Source organism: Pseudomyrmex gracilis, unplaced genomic scaffold, assembly GCF_002006095.1.
Source record: "Pseudomyrmex gracilis isolate BER0280 unplaced genomic scaffold, ASM200609v1 scaffold_164, whole genome shotgun sequence".
In the NCBI taxonomy this organism is placed as follows: domain Eukaryota; kingdom Metazoa; phylum Arthropoda; class Insecta; order Hymenoptera; family Formicidae; genus Pseudomyrmex; species Pseudomyrmex gracilis.
Genome location: NW_018020748.1, coordinates 36,915 through 51,607, shown reverse-complemented (window position 1 = coordinate 51,607; position 14,693 = coordinate 36,915). Strand labels below are relative to the sequence as shown.

The 14,693-nt window shown below is 39.0% G+C and overlaps 5 protein-coding genes across 8 annotated transcripts in view; 2 read left to right on the top strand and 3 right to left on the bottom strand.

Moving 5' to 3' along the window:
- Positions 1 to 69: 69 nt before the first annotated feature.
- LOC109857567 (ATP-binding cassette sub-family E member 1) lies at positions 70 to 3,519 on the bottom strand. 2 transcript variants are annotated; one of them, XM_020434016.1, is made up of 9 exons: positions 3,413 to 3,519; positions 2,683 to 2,917; positions 2,362 to 2,577; positions 2,025 to 2,232; positions 1,744 to 1,930; positions 1,252 to 1,658; positions 844 to 1,156; positions 522 to 756; positions 70 to 385 (listed from the first exon to the last, which is right to left on the bottom strand). In XM_020434016.1, the coding sequence occupies exons 2-9, from the start codon at positions 2,893 to 2,895 to the stop codon at positions 338 to 340; spliced, it is 1,827 nt and encodes a 608-aa protein (XP_020289605.1). In that variant the 5' UTR covers positions 2,896 to 2,917; positions 3,413 to 3,519; the 3' UTR covers positions 70 to 337. The 2 variants fall into 2 exon arrangements, with proteins under 2 accessions (XP_020289605.1, XP_020289606.1); XM_020434017.1 differs by lacking the exon at positions 3,413 to 3,519 and adding an exon at positions 3,183 to 3,355.
- A 343-nt stretch (positions 3,520 to 3,862) lies between these two features.
- LOC109857573 (sorting nexin-12) lies at positions 3,863 to 5,619 on the top strand. Of its 2 annotated transcripts, XM_020434025.1 has the most exons (5): positions 3,863 to 3,967; positions 4,063 to 4,239; positions 4,809 to 4,904; positions 5,136 to 5,260; positions 5,498 to 5,619. In XM_020434025.1, exons 2-5 carry the CDS (start codon positions 4,075 to 4,077, stop codon positions 5,601 to 5,603), a joined length of 492 nt encoding a protein of 163 aa, XP_020289614.1. In that variant the 5' UTR covers positions 3,863 to 3,967; positions 4,063 to 4,074; the 3' UTR covers positions 5,604 to 5,619. The 2 variants fall into 2 exon arrangements, with proteins under 2 accessions (XP_020289614.1, XP_020289615.1); XM_020434026.1 differs by having other exon boundaries at positions 3,898 to 4,239; positions 5,503 to 5,594.
- Positions 5,620 to 6,395: 776 nt separating this feature from the next.
- LOC109857570 lies at positions 6,396 to 8,791 on the bottom strand. Its single transcript, XM_020434020.1, has 4 exons — positions 8,570 to 8,791; positions 8,144 to 8,329; positions 6,914 to 7,976; positions 6,396 to 6,586 (listed from the first exon to the last, which is right to left on the bottom strand). Exons 1-4 carry the CDS (start codon positions 8,768 to 8,770, stop codon positions 6,504 to 6,506), a joined length of 1,533 nt encoding a protein of 510 aa, XP_020289609.1. The 5' UTR covers positions 8,771 to 8,791; the 3' UTR covers positions 6,396 to 6,503.
- A 1,281-nt stretch (positions 8,792 to 10,072) lies between these two features.
- Positions 10,073 to 14,571, bottom strand: LOC109857568 (cryptochrome-1). Of its 2 annotated transcripts, none has more exons than XM_020434018.1 (11): positions 13,730 to 14,571; positions 13,008 to 13,242; positions 12,541 to 12,792; positions 12,155 to 12,339; positions 11,802 to 12,031; positions 11,448 to 11,615; positions 11,125 to 11,265; positions 10,852 to 11,003; positions 10,539 to 10,741; positions 10,408 to 10,434; positions 10,073 to 10,203 (listed from the first exon to the last, which is right to left on the bottom strand). In XM_020434018.1, exons 2-11 carry the CDS (start codon positions 13,223 to 13,225, stop codon positions 10,088 to 10,090), a joined length of 1,692 nt encoding a protein of 563 aa, XP_020289607.1. In that variant the 5' UTR covers positions 13,226 to 13,242; positions 13,730 to 14,571; the 3' UTR covers positions 10,073 to 10,087. The 2 variants fall into 2 exon arrangements, with proteins under 2 accessions (XP_020289607.1, XP_020289608.1); XM_020434019.1 differs by having other exon boundaries at positions 10,113 to 10,256.
- Positions 13,226 to 14,693, top strand: part of LOC109857566 (glutamate receptor ionotropic, kainate 2-like) — an 11,362-nt gene continuing 9,894 nt past the window's right edge. The window contains exon 1 of the transcript XR_002250515.1: positions 13,226 to 13,286. The gene's annotated coding sequence lies outside the window, so the exon portion shown is untranslated. The remainder of the gene's footprint in view (positions 13,287 to 14,693) is intronic.

The window sequence follows — 14,693 nt, the reverse complement described above, 5'->3', positions numbered from 1 at the left end:
CGGTCTTTTTTGTTGCTGTTCCTTTTCATGATTCTTCTTTTAAACATTTCCCGGATCCCCTTTTTTTTTTATATATTCGTTCGTAAATTGTACATTATTTTCTTTCGCGCGGATAAAAATCAGATTTTACTCGCAGAAAGTGGCATTTTCAAATTCTGTTGTTGATTAACGTGTAACATCTCCGATCATTACAAGACAATACAACACATGAATATTTACGTATGGGAGGAAATATATTCTCGTATCATTCTTGGCATTTAAAAAGTATAAAGATTAGAAAAGTTTCTTAATAATACTTTATATATGCCAGCTTTCACGTCGCACCACATGGGGCAGCTTATTCTTCTAGGAAAAAGTATTGCCCGGCTCTCTTTTGCTCCAAATCCTATTTAAAACAAAACAAAACAAAACAAAAATCAAATTTTAACGTACATGATTTTTCAACACGTAAAATTATATAAAATATAAAATTTAAACATCGAGTATTAAATAGAAATCTAGTATTTAACACAAACGCATACCTTCACCGATTGACTTTTGTTGATTCTTGGTCTGAAGTTGTTGGGATCTCTTCTGAATGTAATCCCCAATAACTCCAAAAAGCGATTCATACCGTTCAACAACGACTGCGGACTGTGAGCAGTTGTTGCCAGCGATGGTACACCAGAAAACACTATTACGCGATCGGCCAGGTACGTGGCCATGATAAAATCGTGCTCTACTACGAATCCCGTTTTCTTTGCGTGCAATATAAATCTGAAATAAATGTAAATTCCATATATGTTTGTAACATTTGTTCACACTTCGTAGCCAGACGTTTACTTATCCCAATTCTCAAATCACCTCTTAATAACTTTAGCGGCAACCAAACGTTGCTCGGAATCTAAATACGCCGATGGTTCGTCAATTAAATACACATCGGCCGGTTTTCCCAGACAAAGGGCCAGAGCAACACGTTGCAATTCGCCTCCGGAAAGATTCTGTACTTCTTGATCCATAATATCGTCGATCTTCAAAGGTTTCATCACGTCGGTCACAAATTGCGGATGCACGTACGCGTCCCGAATTTTCTCATGCAGCAACTGCCTCACAACACCTTGGGATTTCGGACTTATCTTTTGCGGTTTATAACTAATATGAAGTTGGGGAATACTTTCTGCAAAATAATATAAAATTTGTTATATGTTATATCGACCGCGTCTCTAAGTTGTATCCAAGTTATGTCTCATATCTTTTACTACATTAGCATACCTGGTCCATCATCCGGTGGTAAATTGCCAGCCAACATTCTAATAAAAGTCGTTTTACCAGTTCCATTTTCTCCCAACAGAACAAGTATCTCCGAGTCGGTGAACTGACCCTTTTCGACAATCAAATTGAACGTTCCCATTGTTTTCGTCATTGCAGGATATTCGTAGTGATTCATACGTTTCACCTCCTCCTCGGTCGCGCTTTCCGCTACTTTAAACACGAGAGATTCTTCGCGGAATCGCAAATTCTCCGTGGGAACAAACCCATCGAGAAAGATATTGATCCCTTCCCGAACGGAAAAGGGCATAGTGACGACGCCGTACGCACCGGGAACGCCATACAGGCAGCAAATAAAGTCAGATAAATAGTCCAAAACCGACAAGTCGTGCTCCACGACTATTATAAACCTTCACAGACACACGATAAAACGTAAAAGAAATTTCATGAAAATTAATTATGCATTATTTGCATGTAAAAAAAAAAAGTGCTTACTTGTCTGGGTGAATAAGAGATCTAATAGTCACGGCAGCGTTAAGACGCTGCTTAACATCTAGATAAGAGGATGGTTCATCGAACATAAAAATATCCCCATTTTGGATGCACACCATCGCGCAAGCAAATCGCTGAAGTTCACCGCCAGAAAGCGCATCGATACTTCGATCGCGTATATGCAGCAAATCTACAAAACATAATTTTATAGTTTTATATAAAATAAAATAATAAATTTTACGATGAAATGTTACGAAACAATAGCCGACGTTATTATTTCTTACCGAGCATTCTACAGATTTCCATCTGATTCTTGCATTCGTCCTTTTTGTCTAACAGCTGTTGCACAGTTCCTTTCACTGCTTTGGGAATCTGGTCAACGTACTGCGGTTTAATAAGCGCCTTTAAATCATCTTCCAATATTTTGGTAAAATAATTCTGCAATTCGCTACCCCTGAAGTGACTCAAAATTTCTGCCCAGTCTGGTGGATCCTGTGTGTTTCAAATGAAAAAAACTTTCACACATATCTTACCAATAAAATTAACTTAAAAAAACATGTAGCAAAATTCTTATTTGTACACTTTAAAGATGTAATAGTAGATTTACACGAAGACACGTACAGAATATCTTCCCAAGTTTGGCTTTTGTTTGCCAGCTAAAATCTTAAGAGCAGTCGATTTGCCAATCCCGTTGGTTCCTACAAGTCCTAGAACTTCACCGGGACGTGGAATAGGAAGTCTATGCAGTTTGAATGAGTTTTTTGAGTACCGATGCGTAGTTTCCTTCTCTAAATTACTGGGAAGATTAATAATGGATATTGCCTCAAAAGGGCATTTCTGCAAAAACAAAAACAAAAAAAATACATAAATTTTTCAAAACTATCTACTCTCAAAAAAACAAATACATCGGTGTATGATGCAAGTACGTGCTCCTGAATGTACCTTGACGCAAATACCACATCCAATGCACAGTTCTTCTGAGACAGCTGCTATTTTACTATTTGGAGTAACTTCTATACAGAGTTTTCCCATTCGTACTACCGGACAGGATCTCTTGCATTCTTGTCTACATCGTTTCGGTTTACACTTGTCGGAATTTACAATAGCTATACGGGTCAACCGATCCGTTTCTTCCATCGACTTTTTAGGGGGCATGATGATGGAAATATTATCTTAGCTAGAACGAGAAAAAAGATACGTAAGAAAAAAATAACACCGTGAAACAGAAGATTACGGAACAGCAGCAGCAGAGTGGAACGAAGAGAATTGTTTAAATTGACACGTCGATGTAATTTTTCCACTCAATAATTAATTTACTTCGTCAATAAATCATCATTGCGAACACGTACGCGCGCGAACGAAATAAACGATTAAATTTGAAGAGAAACACAAACGCAATAAATTTAACGCGCAAACACGATGTGTCAAATCGTTTATTTTACTCGATCTCGATCGTCGCAGATGTGAAGGCTGTTATAAACGTGCCATGCGGCACTTTAACCTCCTCTCCCTTTCTCTCTGCATGCGTTTTACGTGCACACACGAATCCAGCGCACGGTACAACTCCGGGAAACAAACGTGCGCGATAGAAGCGATTAAAAATAACTCGGATTCTATACGACGTCGCGGTTATAGACGAGGTATAATCTGTATTGAAATTCGCAATACACACCTCTATCACAGAACCAAGAATCGGAAAAAGAGACCTCAATATCCCAGTGTCCCCATTACCTTCTCGTTACCAGTTCCCGAGATTAAAGGAGCATTCCAAAGGGGTCAAGCGTCAAGTTTAAGCCCGCGTATTCTCGAACCGATTCCTTTAAACCCCGTTTCGAACGAACTTTGAGATCCGAAACTTGGAGTTCCGACCAATCGGAACTGGGTAATTTCACGAGGCGCGCACACAAATACTCTGAAACAGTCGACCATTCGCCAGGCGTGACGATTGCGCAATTTGGCCGAATGAGCGAGCGAGCTGCTTCGATCCGATTCGTCGATCTGTCAATCGACAAACGCAACCCTACGTGTTTCATCGTGCGTTCCCGGCTTTAGGGAACGTTTGACGCAACGCGAACGCGCGGCGGATAAATATTATTAGATAGAAAGAGAGAAAGGCAGGATTGGGAGAGGCGAAAGAGAAAGACGGAAAGAGAGAGAGAGAGAGAGAGAACGAATTGTGTCAAGTTAGCGAGCGCTGTCATTTTGCGGTGTTCCACGGTGCTCTGCGGTATAGTTCGGTTTAGATAATACGGCGTTATATCCACGTCAAGTTTTTTTCTCGTGGAAGTAAAACTATTTTAAGTACCCGGCGATTTTTATTAGATATTTTAGGAAATGGCGGACACGACTGTGGATGCTACGCGACGCCTGAATGTGAAAAAACAGACACTGGACGACGCTTATGCGGCGCCTGCGAACTTCCTCGAGATCGACGTGATTAATCCGATCACACACGGCGTCGGCAAGAAACGATACACCGATTACGAAGTTCGCATGAGGGTGCGTATTTTTTTTCTTTTTTTTTTCTTTTTTTGGACGATCTTTTGTTACATATCTCGAGAATGTGCCGTAATTCACGCACGAGCGTGATGATATCGCGCGGATGATACGCGTACGTCAAAAGTTTTTAATCTCGCGACGTCTGATCGCGACAAGACAGATGGATCCCGCACGTCGTGTAATTTGATTAAACGCTCGACGATTGGAATTTACAGAGTGCGTGTCATGGGCTGTGTCTGTTATCGGGCCGATAAAAGCTCGAATGTGTTTCTGAAAACCAGACACACACACCAGTCCGAGAAAAAAAGTACTTCGATTTACTCCTCGGGGCTTTGCGTCTGTTGTATTTTTACGTATCTTGTGTGTTTTTTAATTGCACTTTCGTGTAAACGTGTCACATTCGCGGAAGTGAAGATTCACGGAAAAATCTAAAACATTCTCTAAGTTAACTGCGGTAATATACACCTACTTGTTCTCTTGTAAAAGATGTGTGATATTGCCAAATTGAGTTAGCATTACTCACGTAAATACGATTTGAATTGTTTCGATAATTTGATTTTTATTTTCAGACAAACTTGCCAGTCTTTAAGGTAAAAGATTCGACCGTGAGAAGACGATACAGTGACTTTGAATGGCTAAGAAACGAATTAGAAAGAGATAGTAAGGTTAGTCACCAGACTAGAATGAAATTACATAGTTGAGGGAATAATACAAGTGACGTTTTGAAAAGATTGAAGTCAATATAAGTCAATATACTTGTAGATTTCTTCTATTGTCTGAAATGCTTCTGTGAACTCATACATATGTGCCTGTCGAATATTATATGTCGAACAACTTAACATGTTCAAGTTGGGCTCTTTCAAATCTTTGTTTTATTTTTGAAAAAATTTTTCTAGATTGTGGTGCCACCTTTGCCGGGGAAAGCATGGAAGCGTCAAATGCCTTTTCGCGGGGATGATGGAATATTTGAGGAAGATTTTATTGAGGACCGAAGAAAAGGCTTGGAAGTTTTTGTTAACAAGTGAGTATATTTTGCAAAAAAAAAAAAAAAAAAAAGAATAACACAAATTTATGTTTTACATGATAGTTGCATTTTGAATAGAAAAGAAGAAAAGATCTACTTGATTAGTTCAAATGAGAAACAACTAGTGCTTTAGCGTAATTGTCTTGTTTCTTAATTCAACATATAGAATTTAGGCGATTTTTGCGTTCCCATTAATGGAATTTGAGTTTTTGTTTATTGAACAAACTCTTTCAGAATAGCCGGACATCCTTTGGCACAAAATGAACGGTGTTTACATATGTTTCTACAAGAACCAGTAATAGATAAGAATTATGTACCTGGTAAAATACGTAATACATAAGTTGCCATACAAAGTATCACATATATCTTTCCGTCAAGCCTTCTACATTTTTGAGATTCATCTTTTTCATTGTATCGACATCTTATTTTGAAACTCACGAATGTGTCTCTATATATATTTTTGCAAAAGCTGAATAAGCTTCCAGTGCTCTAATGTCAGATGTGGGATGCTTTATTTCGGGAGCATCTACTTTTAGTCCTTATTCTCTCTTTACTCTCTTTAAATATAAAAACTACTTTAATCACTGTATGAGAAGCATAGGTAAGCATCTTTATATAAGAAAAAAAAATAAAATAAAATAAATAGTAAGTCGGCAAAATCACTCTTACATGTCAGTAGGTTGATTCTGTCTATTGTTATCATGTGATACTGTTTATAACGAAGGAAATATATAAGTAAAATAAAAAATGTTATTATTCGTATACAAAAAAAAAATTATATTACATGTAAAACCCTTTTGTGCTATTTGCTTTAATAATACATGATAGCAATGTGTGTGGTTAATGATGTATAAGTGAATATTTGACATATATGTGTGAGCTCTATTATTTTATCTAGTAGTCTTTTAAAACTATTCAACAACCTCTCATTTCACACATACACACATATATATATGTACAAATGTATGCATATGTATGTATAAAGTGAGATTTGTAAAATTAGTTTTTTATATATATATATATATATATCTGTTTCAAAGTTTTTGAGATTTTATATGTTCAAAAGAAATGTTATATGTCACACTTCTGTTTTTAATAAATATTTATTTGTACACACTTAATATGTGTTTATAAAGAAAAACAAACATTAAATATATTGAAAGAGATCTATATATGTGTATAAGAGAAAGAATTTATATACATTTCACTAACGTATTGCGTAATATTGTGATACAGGCCTTCATAAGAATATATCCTGTTTAATCTTAATACATTTTCCGCTTTTGAAGTAATCTTTTATATATTTGCTCACTGACGTCTCCTCTGGAAACAAGTACAAGCAGAAAAAACTCATATAAATTTCATCATTTATATAAAATATTTCTCGTTTCTTTTGTGTATCTTTTATATTTATGAACATGCATATTGAATAATCACGAGATGTACGATAAGTTTTTTCTGTATTAATATTTATTTATTGCGTTATTCAAAAATGTATAAAAAAAAAGAGATTTTATATTATTAGCATATTATTAATATAATATTTAATACTTTTAATGTATGTGTGCGTTGTATATATGTATAATTACACACACATACACACACGATTTTATAGAGAAATTGTAATTACGACTTCGATTACAGACTCACCTGGAAAGGTATTTTCTATAATAAGCATATCTGTGATATATTTTGCAACAGCTTTGAAAAGGTGTCGATTTTTAATCCTTCTCTTTTTGTAGAATGGCATTAAATACTTAACGATCCAAGGTGCTATCCTATCTTTGCACGCTGGTAAATAATCCTCTATACATATAGGCGAATCTAACATCAATTCGTCGTCGTCGCCGCACTCACCGAACAAGTAGAAAAACTTTTCTTTAATCTTCCTGTGCTTTCGATAATTTCTCAGCGACAACTCCGTCATTTTGGCTTTGAATTTGGAAACCTGATGCACACGTTCCACGAACCAGACCGCGTTTATTCTCTGCTGTTGATCGCTTACGTTGTCGTGTTCGTCGCTTTTATCTCTGTTGGCCTTGTTCAGTTTGTTTCTTCTCTGTCTTTCCTTGTAACTACGAAAGCTAAGTTTATTTGCGTTCACTCTTTTTACACTGGGTATGGTAGTAGTTTCTGACACACCCCAAATATTATTCAAGTCATCAATGTCCGTTTCCAAACATTTCTGATTAGTTTCGTTGTTAACGTTGCTATTAACTTTGGTACAATCGGAGTGTTTTTCAATCAATTTTGTGAGATCGCTACTGTCGTCACTCTCGCCAAACATATCTTCCATATGTTGCAACAGTGAATCCTGTGAATCCTCATCTTCATTTTTCACAAAGGTAATGTCATTTGTCAGTTGCGGAGCGGTTGAAACCTCAGTTCTTTGACTAGCATTGTTAAAGTCCATCGTTAGAGTGTTGTCTAAGAATTCCGTTTGCTGTACTTCCGTTTCGTTGTTAAAATCTTCGCTAACATTTGTGTTTTCAAATATACTGCTAAGATTGAGAGTCAACGAAGCTGTTGGTGACATTTTCTCGTCGTTGGGCGAAATACACGTGCCTCTTGCGGTCTCTATCTCGTGAACATCCATCCACGTAGATTTGTCCGTTTGCACGGCAACGTCAAAGGTGTTTCTAGGTTCTTCCAAAAATATCACCAACGTTTTGTAAGCTTTTCTATTGATAGTATGGGATTTTATATCCTTAATCTGAGAAATGAGACTGCGATTTAATAAAAGTATGCCAGTGGACACACACACAGACAGATATAAAGAAGCACTACTCTACTTGCCTGGTTTTTTTTTTCTTTTTTTTTTTTTTTTTTTTTAAGTTTTAATAAACACCGTTTTAAATGAAACCTACGAATGTTTCTTACCAGTCTTAACATATTCTCTCTGTACAATTGAGATTCCAATGCCAATCTAACGGCATGTAATTCCATTTGATCTGCGCACTTTTTAATTTTAACAGCTGACATTTCATCATCTTCTCTTTCCTCATAACACGTTTCATAATTATTAAGCAAACACTTGTGTAGATATGACAAGTATGTATTACGGACCTGTGTGTAAATGACATATAAGCGTGATGTAACGTTGATCAACATATCAAAAGACACTTTATTACAAATGTTCACTTGAAACAATTTTGCTACAATTTCTTCAAATTCAAGAAGATCTTTGACACAACAAATGTAAGAAAATTCAATATATAAATTTCAACGGGAAAAAATTAACTACTTGAAAAGAGAGAAACTACTGATAATAAATATATATATATATATCTATTGTAATAAACATGCCATTGTAGTAAGACGCAAGTACTCGTTCGACTGATCGAATATAAGAGCGTTATTATTTATAGAAATTGATGGCAGGGGCATGAATGAGAGCTTGTCAATGTGTTCCATAAAAATGTCATCATCGCTCAAGTCATCATCGCGGACTGTCTGTTCTGTTTTTAATGTAAACGACGAGGAGGTGTTGAAGTTATCCGCTGTCATTTCTCAGAGTAAGTTTATATATATATATATATCCTGCACCCCCGTCACGTACAATGAAAAGAATGAAAATAACGATGTTTGCGTGCGATAAACGGCCTGCGAACGATCGTTATGTGATATCTGTTTTATGCATTTTCCTCTTCGCTCCGATACAGGTAAAATTCAATATTATGAGAATTGTCACTTGTCGAAACTGTTACACAAAACCGCATCTTTTTACATCTCGCAAACATAACATTAAACACTATTTTCACACAATCAATCTTGAAAAATTTGGAGGAGCAATGGAAACTCGGCGGGGTCTTCGCATTTAGAGGAGAAGAACCTCTCTGAGAGCGATCGCATCCGATTGGCCGCACTCGACGGGTTAAGAACGTCGCTTTGTGATTATTGTTTGACGCGATTGGTCTATTTCTTTAGATCAATCGCGAATGTGAAAGCACACGCGTCACTCACAGGCGGTAAAGCGCAAAGTGTGATGGAGAACCCGATTGGTTTGTTTTCGCGCGAAAATTTGTAAAAAAAAAAATTGTTCATCCTTTTAGATCGAGAATCGAGTTAATTTCGCTGTACGTCAATCGAGACCGAGAAGAAACGAAGCAACAATTTCCTCCGTACGTTCCGTAAATTTTTGGAATACTTGAGGTTTTTTGGTTCTCGTCACACACACACACACACACATCGCGCTGTCGTCAAACGAAATCTCAGGTAAGAATTAAAAAAAATTAGTTCTCGACCTCGTAATCTCATAACCTCAACCGTGCCTCAAGGTTAGAAGAGAGATAACGCGTCAGATTTTCTTTGCCGAACGCAAACACAACACCGATACTTAATACTGTAAAAAGTAATTAAAAGTAATTAAAAGTAATTAACGCTTAATAACTCGCGCGCGCATTGCGAAGCGACGCTTCTTTCTGTCAGAATTTTTCGTTTCGTGCAAAAAAAACTGCATCGGTGTAATTCGCGAATCGGTGAGAGAGGTAAACTAATTAATTAATTTATTTCTAAATCAACTGTGAAATTAAAATTAAAGTTTTTTCGATAGCCAACGAAAACTCTTCACAGAGAAAAAAAAAAACATTCTCTCGAATTACAAGTGTGCACATTTATATAAACAATTGCGAATTATAGAATTTAACAATTAAACTTACGGCCGCTTTTGACAAAAGAACGATACCGTCACTGTCTCGATCGAATTTGAAAGAAAGAACTAGGATGTGTGCGATCGTCACATGCTTTCGGTTTTTTTTCTTTGTCGGATTTTGAAGCGCACAATCTTACTCAGTCGCTATATGTGATCACTATTGTTCACTGTTGCTATTGCGGACTGCTGATGGTTTCCCTCTTCAGTTCTTTCTCCCGATTCGGCGAATCTTCTTTCCTCCTCTCTTCATTGGCCTTTGCTGACGGCGCCAGTAATGCGGTCAGCAAGCCTTTACACAAAGCATCAGTTTATCCACGGTTTTATCTTGACAACATATCGCATCTTTAAGCAGAATATTGCAAAAGACTAAAATAAAACTAAGAAATAATTAGATGATGTGTGTGTGTGTGTGTGTGTATGCGAGATAAAAATGTGCACGCAGTTAGCTGAGTGAGTCAATTGACAATCGGATTCCGTCAATCGGTTTACTCACCAATGTTTTCTCCTTTGAACGAAGCTCCTGAAGAAAAAAAAAGTCCCAATTAGAGAGCGTAATAATTTATTATTTAATATTTTTCAGAAGTTGTTCGACAGATTTCTTTATCTCAGAATCTTTCTACTCACCGTTACCGCGATACTTGTTCAGCTGCTGGTACACTTGCTTCATTCGCTCGATGTTGATGCGCGAGCTCTTGCTGTGGTTCACCATCGGGAGCGAGTACTCCTTGCCGATTATGCACTTGGCTGCGTGCTGTATGCTGAGCGGGGCGTTCCACGGTTCGTGAATGTACCTCGTCGGAAAGTTCTTCAGCACCGGTAGGTAGCGTCTAATCGCGAGACCGATTCAATTCAAAATACAAATTGCTCAGATATACGTAGTTTTGCGAAAGATCCAAGCGTTTTTACGCAGATCTATTTAATAGCAGACTGGGGTTACCTGATGTAATCGCCGTTCGGATCCGCCTTCCTGCCAAATCGCACGGGACAGTAGCAGTGGAAAAATTGTTGAAAAAATGAACTGCACGAGAGCCACATCCACATGCCGGCATTGACGGACCAATCGGCGTCCAACAGAAGCTCGTCGAACACCTTCAAAAAAATGACATATTAGCTTCAACATGAAATAACGAAATAGCGCCAATAACATGTGGAAAAAGTGATAGCAGGTGTTGTTCGTCAAAAATTATGAAAAAAGCGACATGTGTCACACCTTCATCCCTTCCTCCCATGAGATCCAAAGATCGCCTCTGGTTAGAAAACAAGCCACTGCATGTCTCGCCAAATGATGTATCCAGCCCTCCTCCCGTAACTGAGTCATGATCGCGTCGATCCACGGAAATCCGGTCTGGCCCTGCCACGAAAAAGGAACAGGTACTTACATCAAATAGTATAAGAGTTCTCTGCAAACTTTTAACTTCTCTCCGCAAATATTAAAAAAAAAAAAAAAACACGAGATCTATTAAAACTAGCTGCAAACATTTACGCAACGAAACTAATGTTTACCTGTGCATAAAAATTAATAATTTAACTCACGTTTGCCCATTTTGCGAGGGCTTCCACGTTTTTGTCCCACGGTATCTGCACGCAGATCGGGTTGCCCTGCATCCGATCGAAATTCGGATTCTTCGTCGCGGCGCAGTAAAAGAATTCGCGCCAGAGAAGCTGTCCGTGCAGCGACAGCGGCGGCACCGCTTTCTTTATCTAAAATATAATTTTGCCAAAGTAATTTTAGCGACACGACTTCTCTGCGCGAGCTGAAATCAGATTTTTTTTTCTTCGTCGCAAATTTTTGAATCTAATCGGCGCGCAAGCGCTTTGTTTGTTGAAATTTGCGCGCGGGATCTTTCGAGCGAATTATTAAAAAAAAAATCGACGAAGGTCGTATACCTTCTTGTAGAGATCAGTGAGTTGATAATAGAACAGTCGCGTGCTGAGACAACCAAATCGTAGATAAGGCGAGAGTCCGGTCTGACTCGGCAGCAAGGACTGCGGTGTCATCTTCGGTCTACCGAAACTGGCCACCCACGCCTTCCTTTCGAGATGACGCTCGAGCCGCGCCAGGGCCTCACTCTCGCCGCCGACCCACACCGGCGGCAACAATCCGTCCGTGTCAAAACCTTGAAACACAAAGTCGCCAAGTACGATCATGAGCAACTTCGTACTTTGCTCCATGAGTAATAAATATATTAATAAGAAAAAAAAGCAAAGCATCTCTTTGAAATATATCGATCTCTTCTCACCGAGTTCTTCCAAGGTTGGTACACCGTAGTGATCGTCGTGATCGTCCTTGAGGGGAGTGTAAGCGTTGCCAATGCAGGCGGCAGTCACTGTTCGCGCCGGTAATTCCGGCGGGTCCATACCGGCAATGATATTTTGAAACTGATGATACGTCAACGGTGGTTTCCCACCGTTTCTTTCTATGATTCTAAAGCAAAACGAGAAACGTATAAATATTAAAACTAAGTATGAAGAGGCTAATATGAGCCATCTAAGATTAACATAGGCCAATAATAACGTATAAATATTAAAATTGCGAATTAATATATTCTAGATATATTTTTGTGTGTTAAGTGATTTTTTTTAACAACCGAAAATTGTGAGAAAAAAAAAATAAGTACAGACTCACTCGTGCAGTTTGTAAAGAGTGTGCGAGACTCTCTGGACAACCGAGATGCCGAGCTCCTTGCAGAGTTCCGAAATGTTGTGATCGCGCACGCGACCGAACGGTTCCGGATCCTCCTCGAAGGTCAGATTCGTCGTGCCCCATTCCTTGAAGAGTTTCGGCAGCGCGTCGGCCGGCTGACCCCGAATTACGAACAGCCGGGAATTCAGTTTCCTCAGGGAGCAATCCAGATCCTCCAGGCACTGCAGCAAAAACCTGCGTACGCGTGCGTTACGCGTAAATAAATACAAACATTTTTTTACCGAATAATTTATTCACACAATCTTTTTTTTTTCACTTATTTCCCGCGCGCGATTCGAGTTCAAAAATTAAAACGCTCACAACTTGCGGACGAAGTTGTGTGTGTATGCGTGTGTGCAAGTAGATTTTGAATTTAAAACGCTTTGAATTCAGCGCGTAGGGCCACTCACCTCCACTTATTGATACCAACATTGGTACTTCCAGCGAACCAAGGATCTAACACGAAGACGCACCGAAATGTGGACGCGCCAGCGAGACCCTCTCTCAGCGAGGGATTGTCGTGCAGCCGGAGTCCCTTGCGGAACCAATGGACCGTGTGCTTCTTACCGTCGCCACGAACTCCCGACGTCACCTTCTGACCCATTTCGTTGTTACTGCTTCCCGTCATCTTTCCTCAACACCGTCCTTCGAAGTATAGACCAATTTTAATTAAATCGACTGGCGCGCGCGTAAGTAACACACACACACACACACTCACATAACGCTATTGTTACGCGTAACATCTCGTTAACAATGTAAGTTTTAAAATTGCCGGAATGTAAAAATAATACGTGTACACGTAATAATAATTACGTAATAATTAGGTATGCAACAGTTATATTACAAGTCTTCTCTTCCATAATTTCGAAATATAAAAGCGCTCATCGAAGTTGCAGGAAACTTTAGCAAGCGCATTTGCGCGAGATTAGCGAAACATTTGTTCGATAAAAGAGTTGCAACATGCAGTTTTTCTGCCAAATTGAAGCTATCTTTATTAAAACGGAGAACATATATATAATTTATATACATAGAATTTCCCCGTCACAAAATATGTCGCGTCTAGACACACGCTCGAGGTGTCTCCCGATCCGAAGTTTATTCGGAAAGTTTGCGCCCTAACTGTCTTTCTTACTTTTGTTTGTGAAGCTTGCGGAGAAAGCGCGTCTGTCTCTCTCGGGGGTGAGACTCTCGCGGAGTTTCTAGCTCGGTTCACAATTTTTGCGGTTGGCAAATTGATAAAAGCTCTCAGCCGGCAAAGCGCAGACAGCAAGCTCGACGTGGTACGCACGTCATCGCGATGTGAAAATCGCTGCCGATTTCGTCTTCACGCAAAGTTCCGATTCGAAAAACAGAAATTTAATACGCGAAGTCGTGTCAGACGCGACTCAGACGATCGACGACGATGCGCTCGCGACTGCCGTGCAAACGACGTGCATCGTCACGCTCGCAAATTGTCGCGCCGCAAAAGTTCACAGGGCACTTTTTCAAAGCACTTCCTCGTGTAAACACTTGTCGAACCGGCGGTGGTGTTCTTGGATAAAAAATTCAAAGTTTTTTTTCTTGTTTTATCGCAGCAGCAGATAAATCTTCACTCTTGCAACTGCGCTCGCAAAAGTATCGATGATGCGAGTTATCTTGGTGTCACTTCAAATGCCCCTCGGAGTCTTCGCGCTTATTGTTTTCGTCGCTTGCGACGATTGTTATGCGGAAGAGAGAGTAGAGGATCATACACTCATACACATACACACATCCACATACGCACAAATTAACTGTTATTTCAACTGTGCAATTTCGTGTGAAAAATGTATTGCGTTGCGTAATGTTAGAGAACAACGCGACGGATCCAATAACGTGCGATTGCGCTGCGCAAATTCGAGAATCCTCAAAATAATCGGATAAGAAGAGACACCACCGATCGGCCCCCGACGCGCCGATTTTGCGTTTTCTCTTTTTACTTGCGTGTACGTTTTTTTTTTTTTTTTTTTTTTTTATATGACGTTATATGACATCTCGGCAGGACTGGAGTAAAGACGTGTCCCATCCTTCTCGCAGTCACTCGCATATGCAAACGCATTAATCGCGGGATACCGAAGACG